This window comes from Mizuhopecten yessoensis, unplaced genomic scaffold (assembly GCF_002113885.1).
Source record: "Mizuhopecten yessoensis strain PY_sf001 unplaced genomic scaffold, ASM211388v2 scaffold11133, whole genome shotgun sequence".
NCBI classification, from domain to species: Eukaryota; Metazoa; Mollusca; class Bivalvia; order Pectinida; family Pectinidae; genus Mizuhopecten; species Mizuhopecten yessoensis.
In genome coordinates, this window is record NW_018408896.1 from 2,529,035 (window position 1) to 2,547,831 (window position 18,797).

General features: G+C 33.8%; 1 protein-coding gene across 1 annotated transcript; it reads right to left on the reverse strand.

Moving 5' to 3' along the window:
• Positions 1 to 7,413: 7,413 nt before the first annotated feature.
• Positions 7,414 to 18,332, reverse strand: LOC110466454. Its single transcript, XM_021522954.1, has 10 exons — positions 18,309 to 18,332; positions 15,226 to 15,369; positions 14,734 to 14,892; positions 13,596 to 13,628; positions 12,381 to 12,422; positions 10,515 to 10,573; positions 8,977 to 9,342; positions 8,029 to 8,349; positions 7,606 to 7,717; positions 7,414 to 7,421 (listed from the first exon to the last, which is right to left on the reverse strand). The coding sequence occupies exons 2-10, from the start codon at positions 15,347 to 15,349 to the stop codon at positions 7,414 to 7,416; spliced, it is 1,224 nt and encodes a 407-aa protein (XP_021378629.1). The 5' UTR covers positions 15,350 to 15,369; positions 18,309 to 18,332.
• Positions 18,333 to 18,797: the final 465 nt, after the last annotated feature.

Below are 18,797 nucleotides of genomic sequence, written 5' to 3' on the forward strand. Positions count from 1 at the left end.
AATACTAATAATTGAACGAGTGATGACGTTTTATTAGCTATTTAATTACTTATTGTACCCCATTTCCCTGAACCATAACATAGAAACCACATCCCAGCGCTTTAACACATTTCTGAAAATAGTAGGCCAACTGGCATAACATATTCTCTATTTAGTCTTACTATGCAGCATTTTCATTTCAGATCCATGTGTATGTGACCATGACTTTGCTGACATGCAATGATGCAGTGGAACCATTTCCAGGAGCAGAGGCGTCAACTGAAGAGTTGGTGCGGTATTATTTCAACATGTCATTTAATTACCATGATATTTGTGGTTTTCTACTATTCGTGCATCATATAGTAGTCAGCAGAACTACGGTTAAAAGGATTTTGCGACGATTGAAGGCAAGGCGGTACGGAATAGAGAGTCCACTCGAGGAAATCGTTCTGAAAATTATCGAACAGCATGCCATGGGACACATTGACTTAGGGTACAAATCAATGTGGAAACACTTAATTACACAATGTGGAATAAAAGTTAGGCAAGAAACCGTGCGAATAGCGTTGAAAGCCATAGATCCTAGAGGGGTTGAACTACGCAGTAGAAATCTGTTGAGGAGACGACGATACATCAGTCAAGGTCCTAGTTTTATTTTTCACGTCGATGGATATGACAAGTTGAAGCCATTTGGTATTGCTATACATGGAGCGATTGATGGGTTTTCTCGAAAAATACTTTGGTTAAAAGCCGGGCCCTCCAATAACAATCCCCGTATTATCGCCAGGTATTTCATAGATTGCTTAAAAGAGATGAATGCTATCCCAAGAATGGTGCGCAGTGATGCAGGGTCTGAAAATGTTATAATTCGTGACATTCAAGTCGCATTGCGTTCATTTCATCACGACAACATGTCGGGTGAAAATAGTTTTACTGTGGGTAGATCTACTGCTAACCAACGAATCGAGATGGTTTGGAGCTTTCTCAAGAGATCATTCACGCAGTTCTGGAGGAATATTTTCAAAGACATGATCGATTTGAATTTATTTAACAACGCTGATAATCTCCATATACAATGTATACGCTTCTGCTTCTTGCCTGTCATACAAATGCATCTGGACAGGTTTCGACAAACATGGAACGTTCACAGGATACGATCTGAGCCAAATAGGGAGGTTCCAACTGGTATACCCAATGTCATGTTTTACCAGCCACTTAGATATGGGGCACGCGACTGCTCATGCCATCTTGCCTGTAACATCGCCGTTCTTGATGATATTGCTGATTCTTATACTGAGGCGAACCCCCAATATGGATGTTCTCGAGAATTCAGGGATTTATTGGAATTAGTCAATGGGCAAAATCTGCATGAGAGTGATCTGCCAGCTTCACCGAATGACGCAAAGGTGCTATTCATAGAAATGGTATCCTTACTTGACAGTATGTAATAATATTGATGTTCTCTTGTCCATGTATCATGTAAACAGTTAATTGACACTTTGAATTAATTTAATGAGTTACACATATGTACCCTTATCGCTGAAAAAATGTCTTCTATAAAATTACCCCAAATCAAATCGCAGTATAGTTACAGTAATTCTGCATAACAAACTTTACCCCGAACAGTTAATGTAGCATCAACCATATTGAATTATCGTAAAAAATAAAAAGTCGTTAGTCTGCATTATAAATATGAGCATGTCGTATGAAAGTCTCATAAATATATAAGACTTCCAAACAAGCGGCAAAATAGCTGTATAAACAACTCCAGCTGAGCACGAGTAAATTTATCAAAGTCTATTTTGGTCAGATTACGAGGTAATAACTCCAGTTGAGCACGAGCAAATTTATCATATATGGCTTCGCCATCTATCTATTCAATACACGTGCTCATCTGGATTGAGCACCTCATAATTATAACGTAATCAACGTAGAAAATCATGTACATGTACTACATAAACATTGAAGAATTTATAGAGCAAAGATTATGGACATAAATGACATGGAAAAACATGTTTTAGTAATATTCACCAAATTCTTGATCATGTGATAAAAACGAATCTTAAATTTGTAAACACGTCACTTTTTCACTTTATTGTATATTCATTTACGATCATGTATATGAGTCTTAAGAACTGAAATAAATAGTTTGTGTAATTAAAATTATATATCTTATAATTATCGTATTTCAATATGACCGTTTTATAAGCAATATATCAAATTATCAATTTTGTAAAAATTCTTGCATCAACAATACAGTGCAGAAATACAGATGGTATAACTTTATTTTGTCTTTTTTCGATGGGTAAAGGTGGGGTCAACATTTGGCCCCCTCTCTGAATTTTTTGTTCTTTCGCCATATGTAGATACGTTAAAATGATCAATAACTGTATATATGATTATTCATAATTACAACTGATAACCGTAGTGGACCTCCTTGCATAACACCAGGTTGACTGACGGGGGTATCCTAACAAAATGACAGATAAATGTCACAGGAGAATGTTATCTTGAAAATGAATTATGATAGTGTACAGTGCATAAAATTATTGTTATTTTGATACTAAATATGTCATATTGGTATACATGAAGTAAGCGTAGTGATACTTTTAATTGGAAAAACATGCAAAATTTTCATAAAATTCACAATTTTACCAACATTGTCAACTTGCCTATATATAGTTACAATGGTAGTCCTATATTTTAAACTTCTTTAAAAACTTATATATTATAAGTACTATATATCTGTCTACAGAATCATTTTTATGAAATATCGAAACCGGTAAAGCATATTTTTAGCACGCCAAACATGATCAAAGGCCAATTTCACATAATCATGGAGATTTGATTATCAATGTTTCTTTTATGGTCAATACCGATACATTTCTGTTTTTGTATTATACAAAAACACTTTATTATATAACGTTTGTTTGAAAGCTATGCGCAACAGTAATAACTCATGAATATGTATTCTGCCAAAGTAATCGTTCCTCCGGAGAACTACTTTAGCGTATCTGTCCGTCTCTCTGTCCGTAGAAAAAGTTTGTCCGGACAACTCCTTCTAATGTAATGGATCAGTTTCAACGAAAGTTTCAAGATATATTAACTACCACCTGAAGTTGTGCTTCCAGGTATTATTTTTTCAATCTGACCCTCTTTTTTACGGAGAAATGACCCTTTGTTGAAAAATACTTGTCGAGACAAATCCTCCAAAACTATTGCGCCAATTTCAACGGAAGTTTATATATGTGGTAACTGCCCTCTGATATTGTGCATCCAAGTAGTACGTTTTCATTCCGACCCTTACAGAGGAGTTATGGCCCTTTGTGGAAGAAAAAAAACTCTGTCTGCCTCATAATTATATATACTACTGGTCCGATTTCAATGAAAGTCTACAGATATGGTAATTACCCCCTGGTGTCATGCATCAGGGTAGTATTTTTTCATTTCGACCATTTTTAAGGAGTTAAGGCCCTTTGTTAAAAATCTTTGTCTTGACAACTCTTTCTTAACTACTAGGACGATTTCAGCAAAACTGGTTCATCTGGGCTAACAAGATTTGGTATGTTAGAATGTTTGGCATTGGAAGGGAGTACAGGAAGTATGTCAGTGACCTGTATACTTAACTAATTACCGATGGGTGACTATGGATTGCTTTGCAATGGTTTGTCTTAGTTAGCCCTTTGCCTACAGTTCTGGTTTATATAGGAGCGGGTCGTATTAGTTAACCTTTTGCTTACAGTTCTAGTTATTATTTTTGATGTTGCCTTTTGCCCATTCACTAATCAAAATATGAAGGAATATTACATTATTTTATATCTTTAACTCTAAACAAATAAAGCATCCTTGTCTGACCATACAAACATTTTATTCTAGCAAATTTGATTTTGTTACCTTGAACGAAGGACATGGTCATCAATGTTTACAAAACTTAAATCCATTCACATGAACAACCTACTTGCCAAATATCAAGACCCAATGACTTTTGGTCATGAAGAAACACAACTTAAAGGAAAAGTGGAAAGAAAGCTATGTTTTTCTTTTCTTTTTTGAATCAAAAGTGTTATATGACAAATTTACCGGTTGTCAATTTTTATGAAATTCCTAGTATTGGAGGTTATTATTGGTAGCCAACTTTCAAGCAAGTACGAAAAATAGACTCGTTTTAGAACTATGTAAATTAACGTGTCAAAAAGGAAATTTTCTCATTAGTAATGAAATTTCACATACTTTTCTGCTTTAATATTCAATAAAGAGAACAATTCTTTCTTAAAATAGTGTAATATTTGGAATCGAAATAACAGTTGGAATATGTTGCACACGATGATGATATAATGTTAAGGTAATTGTGTCATTTAAATGATCTAGGAGGAATTGTATTACCGCACCTTTAACACCCACACAGGTGTAAGTCAATGAGGTCCCATTTGTCATCAAATGAATTCTGAAAATAATTGTTCCTGATCAAAGCGTCCTATACCCATACCTTTTTGTATTTATCTTGTTTTGAAATTCCAAGCGGGGGCCGACGCTAATGTTAAATATACAGTGTCAGTAAATTTTAGCCGAAAAAACACCTCTATTTAATCAAAAAGTATCTCATGCAAAGTACATGTAGCTTTATGTTTCTATTTGTGCAATATTGAATATATAGAACTTTGTGTGTAGACGTATTAAATAATAATAAAAATATTCAGCCGTAATCCACTGAATATCTAGTCTGTTACAGTTCAGTGTCATTGTCGGTGGAAGAATCGGTAATATGAGTAAGGCGTGCGCTTTTGGCGAGCAATAACGTTTTCAGAGAATCAGTTGAAGCATTTCCTCATATGTATAGGGAAAATGGCATTGGCTTATGCAAATATAAATACTGTACATCCGTCCGTTTTTGACATTTTACGAGACGTTTGTACTATATTCATTATAATTATATATGATTAAATTTAAAGTGACACATACATCCATGTATAATATTATATCTCATTAATGGATTTGAGAGACATATAAAAATGTTTGACCTGAATAAAAATGCCTTTAGTTGTTATTCCTCATAAATGTATCTTGGGCACAAAAAGGTACTTTGGGGTATATCTTTAAAGTACCTAAAAGTACCTCTGGCTTGATGTATACCTATAAAGTACCTCCATTTGGTTGGACTCTGATTTCTTCAAGGTACCTCAAAAGTCCTCATTTGGATTCTAGTTTTTTCTTCAAAGTACCCATTTCAGTTACTTTTTAGGCATACCTCAATTCTCAAACATAGGTTGATAAGGACCCAGTGTTATATGGGATTTTACTGTTGATATTACTTCTTTGACCCATAAGGTATACCTTTGGTACTCACATAACAGTACCTCTTTTTCCCTTGGGAAAGAACTAATCATTGTTCCTTTAATACATACTAAGTTGGTTTGCCATATTAGGTACCTAATTCTAAATTGTAAAATGTTTTGTTTTTTTGCAGTACCTTGCCATAAATTAACTTCAATATTTAACAAGAGACCCATGGGCCTGTTATGTAAAAACTGATGTTATCCATTTTGCCAAATGAAAAGAAATCTTTTTGTAACAAATATAACTTGAACTACATGTAATGCAAAAGTAGTGTGAAAGATCTGGGTAGTATATGTACTATGTACAAATAGTGGTTCTGTCAGTCAGCTGAATTTTAGTATAGCACCTTAAGTCCCTTCCATCTATGAAGAGTATTTGATTTTACCATATCTGGATCTTGAAAAGAAGATTTTTGAAATTTTAGTCAATTTGACCCTTTTTTGCCCCGCCCCTCAGGCCCCTGGTGGCTGGGGACCATATTATTCACAATTTTGGTTGACCTTTGGCCATGGAAGGTTTCTGCAAAAGTTCATTGAAATTGGTTCAGGGGTTTCTGAGGAGAAGTCGAAAATGTAAATTGTTTACGGACGCACGACGCCGGACGAAATGCTATCGCAATAGGTCACTTTGTCTCAGGTGACCTAAAAATAGAAAAGAAAAGTCCATAATTTTTCTAAATTAAGTACAGCTCTATAAATAGAAAGCAACAACGACAACACAGGTTTAGATATCAAAGTTTTATTTTTATCATTTAAAATGATACAGTACCCATTGTCTTCTCAAAACATAACAAAATAACAAACTAAATTAAATCAATGTAGTTTTTAAGCACTCCAATATATGTATAAATGGTACCAGTATAATAAAAGTTCAAACTCGTGCATTCTGCAAGCAGATTTCTGAAAAAACATGTTATATAAAATACAAAACGTACAAAGAAAGTGTCTAATCCGATATTTATATACTGTGGTAAGATATTTAAAATAATTAAACAATATCTCATCATAAGCTTCATATAGCTTTGGTCACATGACTTTCTTTTATTAATTCTGACCAGCTTTGCTTCATAATCATATAATGTCATAACAAAATGCCTACCAGTTATATTAAGATACAAATTTTTTACATTGATCTTTGACCAAATGACCTTGAGCCTTGGTACCTAAGTTGTTTGATTTTGATGAACTTTGCTTCATAATGTCATAACAAATTGTTTACTAATTAAGATATGCTAAATGTGACCTTGACTTTTGACCCACTGACCTTGAGCTTTGATCAGTTGCTACCTTTTTTGCTTCATAATGTCATAACAAAATGTTTACTAGCTAAGAGATAAAAAATGACCTTGACCTTTGATATAATGACCATGACCCTTGATCATTTGACTTCGACCAATTTTGCTTCATAATATCATAACAAAATGTTTACCAGTTAAGAGTAACAACATTTGAAAATGTTCATGCCAAAATCTAAGATGGCTGATTAAAATCCAATCAGACCAAAAACTTACCAAGCAGAACTAAGGTCAAAGGGAAATCATTGTGTTTAATTTAAAAAAGATCATTTATTTCCATCAATATATTGCAAAAGCAAAAAATCAGATGGATAGCTGGACGGACTGGTTTACCCGATTACTATAGGACAACCGCATCTCTGATGCAGGGCCCTCATTATATGTATCAAATTATGAAAAACATTAATACAGCACGTTCCCCAAATTCGTTAATGAATGAAATGTAAAGTAATATTTTTGTTAACATATGGAGACAATCACATTAGAAAAATATGTATTCACCACCTCGTTTCCATTACAGGTGTATCAAATTATGCCTATTGAGAGTTAGAGTCATCATCATGTAATCAAGATCTGAATTAATAGAATATGTTCGCAAGCATAAAAATCGAAGGTTCACAGTTCAAATTGTATTTTACGAACTAGACATTGTTCAGGAAGTTAAATCGCCTCATGCATTGCAGAAGTTAATCGGGGCCATCTGTTGTCATTTGGGTGCCATTATTACCTATTTCCATTCATAAAGATTGAGAAAATGTAAACTTATTGATGCTATCAGCAGTGCTCTCAAACATAAGGAGAAATAGTTATTTCACTGAAAAAGAAATGTTCAACTTAGCTTGTATAAGTGCAGTACTGGCCTGTACTCGTCACTAGTAGCTATTAGTATCTTTTCAATATATGCAATCAAAAAAGGCATACAGTTATTTTGTCCAAAGAACAGTTAGTTGTATAAAGGATTGACTTGAGTAATAACTGTTCTGCAGATAGCACACAACCTGCTGGTTGATTCCAGATGCAGAACGTGTGCCCACATGGCACCAAGAAGGCACTCCGTAGTCTATCGGTGCATATTCCACAATCTCCATCTGTTGGAAGTCTCATTGAGACCTAAATCAAACAAAAAAGTAGCTTATAGAGACTTGATTAAACTATATAAAAAAAATCAGTTAAATAATTGTTGTAACTTGAAGCCCAATATGTTAATATTTTCAACTGTCCTCTATCTTATTTAATTGTCAATCTGCATGTCCAATCAACATTTTTATGATTAAAAAAAAGTATACATCCAAATTAGTCTACTTGTAAATTTAAATATAAAAGCAATTTGATGCACCGGACTATTGCTGGTTGTATCATGATAATTCTTTGGATTTTTTTTGTAACAGTTTGAGTTACAACATACACACAACACAACTTACTGTTGGTGTCCCAGCATTGACCCATAGGGTTGATGCTGGTGTCTGTACATTTACTGGTGTTGTTGGGGCTGGTATGGCCGACATTGTAGAGATAGGAGTTAAAATTGTTGTGATGGGCCTTACTGGTGGTGTCACGACAGGCATTGTTGTGGTTGGGGTTACCGGTACTTGTGATGCTGGTGTAGTTACGTTGCCCATAGTGAAGACATTTGGCGAGGTCGACGTAGCTACATGACTGTATTCCACAAATGGATCAGGCAAATCAAATCCATCAGAATCCGATGATCCAGTCTCGAGGCCCTCAATGTCAAAGAACAAACTCTGAAAATATGCAATGATTTTCATATTAAAATTGATCAGTTGTAATTGAATACATGTACTTCTTTTTTGTAACTTAATGTATGTTGCACATAAAATTGATAACCATAAAAATGTTATGCATATTTGTTCAATAAACATTTACAAAATCAAAATTGTGTTAAAATTTAATTGAGATTCATAACCATACCTTGTTGAAAGGTTATCAATGTTTGCAAATAATTTGCCTGAAGTACTAGTATGTAATGTATGTTCGAAATATTAATTGCTTGAAAGTTTTGAATTCACAAAGTACTCTCTATAATAGCCTTGCAAACCCATATAAACCTATAAAAAATACATGTGCTTGTAATGATACAATTTACATAGGGAGACAAAATAATTTTTGAATGATGATGCATGCAAAAAAAAAACTGTTTAAAAAAATAAGAGCAAGATAAAAAAATAATAATAATACAGCACTTTTCATTTTAAAACTCTTTCCTAGCAGTCAATCAAGTTTTGATAATACCATTTATCATACCCGGTATATGTTCATTTGTCACTGAATTTAGTTGTTGATGTGCAACTATTATGAGTTGGCTGATAATTAATCCAACCTGTGTAATGTGTAATTGCATTTGTACATACCTTTTCCTTTGTTAGCAAATATATGCGTGGTTTTTGTGTACACACAACATTTGTCAAGTAGTTATCAAGAGGGAAGCTTGTTTCTGGGATCACCTCTCCTTTGCTGGTGCCAAGTTTTGTTTCCATTTTCCTGATTTTCCCCTTGGAATTCTGGCCATTTGGAAAATACCTCTCCTCTAACCGGTTCAGTGTAAGGCCATAAGTACTATCTGATGGAAGTGATAATGTTCCTGTTCCTCCAGTTGTGGAACCCCTACTGCTTTTTACCTGGGCATAGCGACGTTCCCCATAGAGAAAATGCATCCAGCCAACTTGGATTGAGGAAGTAGATAGTTTTTTCTTCTTTCCTAATGACTGCTGAAGTTGCTAATAACCAATTAAACAAGTATGAATATAATTTGGAAAATCTTCAGGATTATTTCATCATTCTATGTACATGTACCAATTATACTTTGTTAATCATATTCCATATATGTATCGTTTATTTTACCAATAACTTAACCTTAAACTATACTGGTACTGTACTCATTCTTTTAGATACACATATGTACTAAAATTTGACTGATTGCAAACTTTAATTATAAAGAAGTAAAAGAAATACACATATGTACAGAAAGGTGACAACTCACAACACTTGACACCATGATTAGCTATTACCAGTATAAATGAGTATTTCATCAGTTTAACTTTAATTGCTGTATACTAATTAATGACCATGGATACTAGCACTAGCAGTTACAATTCAGATTTAGAATTTAATCTGAATGTCCAACATTTTTCAATAAAACACATTTTTAGAAAAGAAGAGAAAAATTTCTATCATTTTGTTACATCAAAACCACATATAATGACTTCCAAACTAGCCCTGTAGTTGCAAATAATTTGCCACAAAAGATGACATTGTAATCCCCGCAGCTAGTAACTCAACTTTTAGCCATTTATCAGCAAGTCAGAAGCCAGGTTGGCCATCGTGAATCTGACTCTCAAATTAATAAAGTATAAACAAAGTTTGCTCATATTGCAAAATATTAATCAATCGCATGCCGGGAAACCACAGCCATCTTGCAGAGGTAGAATTTACATTGCCAAAATACACTTATATACTAAATTTGATTGAACTAATCCACAATATTTGCATTTTAACCAATCAGAAGCGATAAGAGTAGGATGCTTCAGACCAAATTAATAATGTCAACACCCATTTACCCTATAGAGTAGAAATTTAAATCATTCATTTATTGGACCCTGTCTCTCTGTCCAGAGGAAGAAACACATGTCCTTAAATACCAGGTAGACATTTGTACAAAATTAGTCCTCTTGGCTAATTGATGCTCCAGACCAACTATAATAACTCAAAATCCCTTTACTACTGAATGAGAAGTGATTTTTACAAATTCACCTTTATTTTCTTTATTTGGCCTGGACTCTCTGCCCGTGGTAGCATACTCTGTATAATCATAAAGTATATCAAAATTGATTCATATGGTGACACTTATTCCTAGCCAGCCGCATTATAAAATAAGTATTTTTATACTCACACTTTTTCTTTTCTTCTCTCTGATTTTCTGCAGGAGTCCCATTACATCAGCTTTTGGACCTGAATAAAAAATGTCATAAAACGTTTAATTCACACTAGGACACTGACAGGTCAGCAAGGGCCCCACCATGTGCCTGACTGTAAACCATCATGGTCTATTTCTAATAATGATGACCTTGACATTGGAAACTTTTTAAACACATTATTACACATCTACATATCACACTCTATGACCTTGTTTAATTTCAAAAAGATTAGCATTCTGGATTCTGCGATAAGGACAGTATATAACACCCATGGTCTATTTTTAGTAACAGTGACCTTGACTTTGACCTTAGAACATTTTTAAACCCCTGTTGCAAATATACATGTACGTATCACAATAAATAATTATCAAATGTTTAATTTCAAAATGATTAGTCCTTTAAAAAATTTGGATTCCGGAAACAAATGTGTGGATAGATAGACTAACAGCCACCATGATTACTATAGGGCACCCACATCTCCAATGCAGTGCCCAAACAAAGGTTTTACATTTTAATATTGCTTCAATTTGGTGTTACAAAATATTTTGCTATTTACCATTAAAGAAATATGAAATATTACCCCTCAACAAGTGAATTTTATTTCACATACCGGTCTGGTACAAATTCCAGGTCAATATCACATAATTATAACCCCCTCCCCCCAAATGAAGGGGAATCTGCTTGTCTATCCGTCCCTTCATTAATCTGTCTGTAGATTATATTTATGCGGTCTACTGGTGCCGATTTCAGTAAAGTTTTCAGATATGATAACTACCCCCTGATGTTGTGCATCCAGGTATTATTCTATTCATTTCCACCATTTTTTATGGAGTTATGGCGCTTTGTTGAAAATTATTTCATTTGTTTCATCTCCATTTAGGAACACGATTTTAGGAGAATTTTTCCATATTTCCAATTTCAGGATATGGGGCATGCAGGGGATATCTTATGTGTACATATTGTATTAAAGCATTCCGAACAAGGAACAAGACTACAAACATTATGGTATTTGCGTCAGACTACAGTGGGTGAGACACACAGTCAACTCTTCGTTTATACAACATTGACCCCCCTTTGCCCAACAATGCTCTGGATCAAATTCAGTATCCACTGAGCCATTCAGGACTAGTACCATTTTAAAGGTAAAAGTTGACGCATGGATGGCGGACAGACGTATGTTGCACCATGGCTATGACATAAGCTCACCAGTCCTTCTGACCAGGTGAGCTAATTTACAAAATTGGTGCAGATTAAAATTTAGGGAAGTTTTTACCCTATTAATACATTACACACAATTTAAATGTATATTTGATATCTCATTAATATTTCACTACATTATTTGACCATTAAGTTCTATGTTATTTTACTTTATTTTCCAAATATATTTCCTAATATAATAATATTATATAATAATCTGTTTTGTAAATTCATTAATTCAATCATGATAAGTTAAATGTATCTGTAAGAATTCCATCAAAAGTAACTTGTATGTCATTTGTGGGGACCAAAATTGATATGTCAGTAACATGGACAAATTTAATTGTAATAAATATTACCAAATAAGAAGCTCTGAATAACTCTCCATGCCAGCTGTATGCAAAGTTTTATCAAAATAGGACGAAAAACAAAGTCAGGAAAATATATTTCATGAAGGTAAATTCACTTCAGAACTCAATGGAAAAATGGCGTAATGTGAAAGAGACACGGCATGTCACTGATCTGGTATAGCATTCCATTGGAATCCTTGTCTGACCGTTCATTTTTCTCTCCTGGTAACATGAAGACCACTGGGTTGGGATCTGTAACAAGCCACTTTACTTCATCCTAATTCATGTACTTACCAGTGTTGTTATCAATACTATAGGCACCACCCGATGAGCTACCTGCAAAATTAAATGTGCAAAAATTGTAAACAAATAGTAAGAGGTTCGGGTGACCTTAATTGTTCACCTTTGTCACCTGAGTCAAAACGCTAAAACTGTACCCCCCTTTTGGACCCTTCAATGACTTCTTAGGAGTCCCAGTGTGCATTTATACAAATTGCAGTTTCCCATCTCTCAAGAATTTTCAATAAGCATTTAAGCAAACTTTTTTTATAGGACAGGTAACAATTTAAAGACCAAAACTCATGCCAAGATTACACCTCTCTTTTGGTTCAACCCTGCAGCCCCCAACCCCCTTCTTTGGAGCTAGTTGCCATTTAACGTTATAAACAAACTTAATTTTGGTCTGTCCAGACAACACTCCAACAATTTAACATTACCCATACCACATTACTTTCTGTCAATATGGATTAAGCCCCTTCATTTAAGTTTATATCAGTAGGCTGAACATTTAAGGATTGTTATATGGTTCATATTTCCATAACACATTTTAAAAACAAGAATACCGCGGGGCGGAACAATATAAGCCCGTCGAATGCCATAAAGTCAGTGTTATATACTTTCTTACATTGAAATAAGATCTGCATCATTCTAAGAGTGGTTAGCTGACATGCTATAAAAATGTAGGAGAAAATCTCCGGAGAAAAACATGAAATACTGAAATGAACAAAGGGCAATAACCTTTGCAAAAATAGTCGAATCATAATTCTTTTAAGGGAGACACAATTTCATATCATGATGATAATAGATACCGAGTTTCAAAGAGATCTGTTGAAAAATGTAGGAGAAGATTGCCGGACAAAAATCAAATACTGAAATAAACAAAGGGCAACAACTTTTGGAAAAATTATCAAATCAAAATTCTTTTCAGAGAAACACAACAACATATAATGATTATTTAGCCTACTAAGTTTCAAAGAAATCTGTCAAAAAATGTAGGAGGAGATCTCCGGACAAAAAAATCAACTACTGAAATGAACAAAGGGCAATAACTTTTGGAAAAATTGTCTAATCAAAATTCTTTAAAGGGAGACACAACTTCATATCATGATTATAATGTAAACCAAATTTCAAAGAGACCGATCGAAAAATGTAGGAGGAGATTGCCGGACAAACCCATACCATAATACTCCCGTCAAATTTGACAGGTGTATAATAAATAAACAAACGTACCTGCTCCAGTATCATCATGGCCAGTACCAGTACCTGTGTTACATGCAAAAGAATATTACACAATGACATGATAAAGAACTATTACACAATGACATGATAAAGAACTATATAAGATGGCATGCATGCTATAACAGGTTTCGCACAGAAGTTCTACTATGAAATTCAAAGCTTTTTACTAATTTTAAGGCCTTTTAAGGGTCTTTTTCAGTAGAAATAAGGCGTACAATATCCCGCCATCCGCAAAAGTACCCTGGGTGCCCCTTTACTCATCATATTAACACAAAAAAACACAAAAATCTAACACATAGGTAGGGGAAGATTATTTCAGGTCACAACTCCACTGCCATGTTTGTAAACAACAAGAGGCACAGAGGGCCTGTATTGCTCACCTAAATATTTAAGCAGTCATAGCAAAATATTCTCATTAAATATTATTATATTGCGCTACAAATATTTCCCTCGCAAACTTTGTCAGCTCCATCTGTTGAAACTACCAGCCATATATTATTATAAGATTCTATTATTTTTGGTTCTTCTTCAGAAGTAACTCGACATATTTTTCCCTGTGACCTTGTAAGTAGGTCAATGTCATTTTCCTTCTCATACTTTGTAAGCTCTATTCCAAATAGCTACCAGCCAAATCTTATGAATCCATTCCTTTTGGTTCTTAAGAACAAATCCTTTAAAATTTTCCTTAAGGTAGGTTGAGGTCGCAAACTTTGGTGAGCTCTATCCCAGGAAGCCACCAGCCAAATATAAAGATTCTATACCTTTTAGTTCTTCAGAAGAGGTCGTTTAAAGAGTTTGACACATTTGACTCCGGTTACCTTGAAAGAAGGTCAAGGTCATTTTCATTCTCAAACTTTGTCGGGCTCAATCCCATGAAGCAAACGGGAATATACCTGTAAAGTGTGGGAGAAAAGCTGATCTTTCCCAGCTAAAATGTGAGACACACCTGTGATTAACAGGTGTCTTTTCTTTTTGTTTATTCAGAACGCAGGCATACTGGAATCACAATTATTGTATTATTAGGCCCGATTCAAACTATTTTATGACCATGTCATTCTGTTAACAAACAAAAAGTAAGATATATATGCATAAAGACAAGTGCTGTCAGAGTGACATAATGAAAACTTACAAGGGGTAGGTCTGAGTGGCTGCCACACAACTCCTGGTCGGAGTACCATCAGGACAGTTTGTGGGTTTAATGAAGCCCAGTAACTTTGGCTGTCAACTTCTGTTCCATCCTCTTCCAAAACCAGAGTGACTTCTTCCTCAATCTCAAATTTCTCCTTACCTGAAATGATGAATATAACATATGAATAATTATTGTAATTAAATCTGCTCAAATTGCATCAATGTGTTGGGTTGATAAAACCATGTAATTGACCTAATCAGCGATGAACCATGTGAACCCTTAACATATTTTCTTTTTGGCGTAATGATGAAGTCAGAATGGAAACTTTTATACTTTTGATCATGTGACCAAAAAATTGTTACTTTTTTTCTCCCACTGAAAGTTAGCTGAATTAACAGTATAATTCATTGAGGTGATGAAACAGGACAGCAAGAATAATATTTCAAGCTTGAATAGTCAATACTGGTATGTACCATTATCATTTGTACTTACAAACAGATACACAATGCTGGTAATTAGAGCAAGTGATCCCTTTTCTAATAGACCGGTCAGATGAAAATACTTTCATGGCTTTCGCCGGTTCCGGTACTAAGCCAGGTTTCTCTGTATCAGCCATGTCAAATTTCCTATTCAACCCTAAAATAAAAGATAAACACAAAATAAATATCAATATTGCATTGCTCATTCATAGAACTTTACATAATAACTTCAAGTTGAATAAAAATTAAATCCAGTAACATACAAATAAATATTTATATTTAATTTAACAATACACAATCTTTCACAGAAACCAGACAAACTCACCTCAGATCTATTGACTTTTTATGAGATATACACAAATATCCTTATAAAGAAAACTGCAAAATTCCAGCATAATCTTGTAATTTCCAAAATGGTAATCAGTTCTGTTATTCACCAATACTTATAGGTATATTAAGTATAAATAAAAAAACTCCCTTAGCTAAAAGAAATGGTACAAAAATCATTAAGTCACCATTAAAATGCCACTGAAATACCATTTTTTAGAACATACATGTACCTGGTATAAGAAATATAATTGTTCCGTGCTTGGATCAATAAGCATTAAAGTTTGTTGAGAATTGAGAATTTGAATATTTATACCAGCCATGCCAGTTGGTTTGCCATATATACAAAACATTTTAATTTGAGATGTTTTGAAAAGATGTTTAAATCCAATTCAGAAATGTTTAACCTTACAACACAACTTATCAAGACATGTATACATAATTGTTGAGAAGTTCACTCCAACATAATTGAAAGTTATTTTAAACATTGTCAAAATATTATGGAATTGAGAATACTGAAAGTGACTGGTGGATGTTTTCTATCAAATATTTTGTTGGCTGGAAGTTTCATTGACACATTAATTATACCATTAATTACCAAACCAAATTCATAATTCAATTGAAAATTAATGCAATGTACCTCATTTAAAATCCATTTTTTATGGTAATTGGATTTTACCATATATTGGCAAAGCATATTTGGCTCAAATATATGAAAAGTAAATGGAGTTTTACTGATTTTTAGAGAAAGAAATGGTGCCTAAATGGAAAATAACTGGTTTCTCATAAATAGCAACACATATGATATAGTAAGCATGGTTTTCCACAGGAAAGAAAAATGGGGTTTAAACGGAGTTTCAATGGTACAAAACTATACGGATAAGAACTTTTTTCAATAGCGTTTCATTTCAATAAGAGTATACATACAATATTTTACACACATGCATGCATGTGTAGCAGAGTTTTAATGTATTATGCTGTGCTATGTTCTACCAAACATGTGATGTGTATGTGTTGTTATTATGATGTACATGTCACATGGTGTGATGTACATGTCACATGGTGTGATGTTTACCTGTATAACTATGTTATTTACATACATGTGTGTATGTTTATACATGTAGTATGCCATGCAGTGGTTCTGTAAAGTCCAGTGTGCTATTGGTCAGTAGATTGTTTTCACTGGTCAGTATTCTTTGGTCACATTTGGCAGGAGTTCTTTGTGTCTGTTTAGGAAAAGCTGTCAGACAGAGCTGACATACTGGCCATAGACATATCAGACATACTACTTGAACTGTTCATTTTCTCTATTTTCTTTAATAAATAATTTCTTCACATTTAAAGTAGTTTGGTTAGGGTTCTAGAAAAGTAAAATCTATTGTGAATTAGTATATTAATAAAACTTTATGTAAATTATCAGATGTTTGAATTATTGACCATCTGGTCTGTGGTCTTTATGTTTAGTGTATTTCATGTGTGAACTCTCATGAATATTTTAACACTAAACAGGGTAATGATCAGTGCAATTTTATCATTACCGAGAGAAAGGTTGTATCTCATTGATAGAATGAATAACTATTTAGAGTTTCATTTGATGGAATGATCATCTGTTCACCATGGGTTTGTGCCATACACAGGTGTGTAATATATACATATTAAGGATCTTAAATGAGTTTTCATTCATATGAGATTTTATGACACAAGTCTTAGGAGTTTTTATTTTTGCAACCCTTCGCGGGAAAAAAAATAAAACTTCGAGACGTGTTTCATAAAAGCTCATATGAAATGAAAACAAATTTAAAATCCTTTTTATCACATAACTCAGAAAACTTACATTTTGACAGGTTTTAAAGCCAAATGTAGAGGGCTTAATCAAACAGAGACAGACATTTTGTTGCGCCATTCACAATTTATGACGTCATGTCATTGTCCATATTATGAAATCAAAATACGCTCCAGGGTATATAACACTAGTAACATATATATATGTAAAAATATTACACGGGCGAATTCACTGGATAACAGGCCGATTATGTGATAAATATGTATCAGTTTGTATAATTTCCCCATAATTTGTATATTTTAACTTTACTATTTAAAGTTAGGTTTAGTATTTTTGCATTACTTTTATGTAAAATGGTTCACTAGATTTCCGTCTAACTATTTTTAGAGATATATACACTGTAGTTGAGAAATGATAGTTCTTAACTACTTAAAAAGTAATTATCATGTATGGTGTAACCAGTATAAACATCACATGTGTTAGTTAGTATGTAAAGGTATGTCCCTTTTCTCTATATATGTATTGTAATTGTGAATCGTTGTATTAAATGTAGTCTTTTGTGTTTGTGTAAATGAATGTTGAACAATGAATAATTTCACATGCTGGTTGAAGAAAATAAAATATATAACGATTGATTGCCATTTGTATACCCCCCTCTCCTAATACATGTATGAAATAAGTTATTCTTAGACAACAGGGAAATCCTAAGAGGTGAAACAAGGGCAATTTTCAATATCTTTGTCAACCCCTGTGCTATAACGTCAGATGTAATTCTATTACGTCTTTGCTTTATGCTTCATGTATTGTGCGTAAATGACGCCATATCCTAAATCAAACACAAAACACTTGCAACTGTAAGAAACATGAGACAAGCAATAGTACATAGGCTACACATTTAAGCTATATACAATTCTTAGACTATTGTCTGGGCCCTTTACATATCACGACGGTAATCAGATTAGACCTTATATCATAGTATTACCTACCTATGCAAAAACAGCCACCATGAAACTTGGAATAATATGGAGTGATGTCCCCTTGAAATTATAATAAAAAACCCAGACCAACAACAAAATTCAGGAAAGAATAATTAATAGATCTAATCAGTGGGAGGAACTTACATCTTTAGAGGGTGGAGAGTGGATTTAATTAAACAAAGCGAATACTTGTGTGTGTGTGTGTGTGTGGGTGGGTGGGTGGATGGGGTGTGTGTGTGTGGGGGGNAGCATTAAAAAAAGGAATAAGAATTTACTGTTTGATAAAATAAACGTAAATTTATACAATGTTTAAGTCAGGGACGTAACCAGGACTATTAGTATGTGGAAGCATACGAAGCGCGAGTAGGGGGTGGGGGGTTACCCCCCTCCCCCGAGATTTTTTTTTAATCTGGAACCCATTCTGGTGCAGTTTGAGACATAAAATACTTATCATTTTCACATTTGGCTTGTAGTATTTTTTTATCAAATGCATTATAA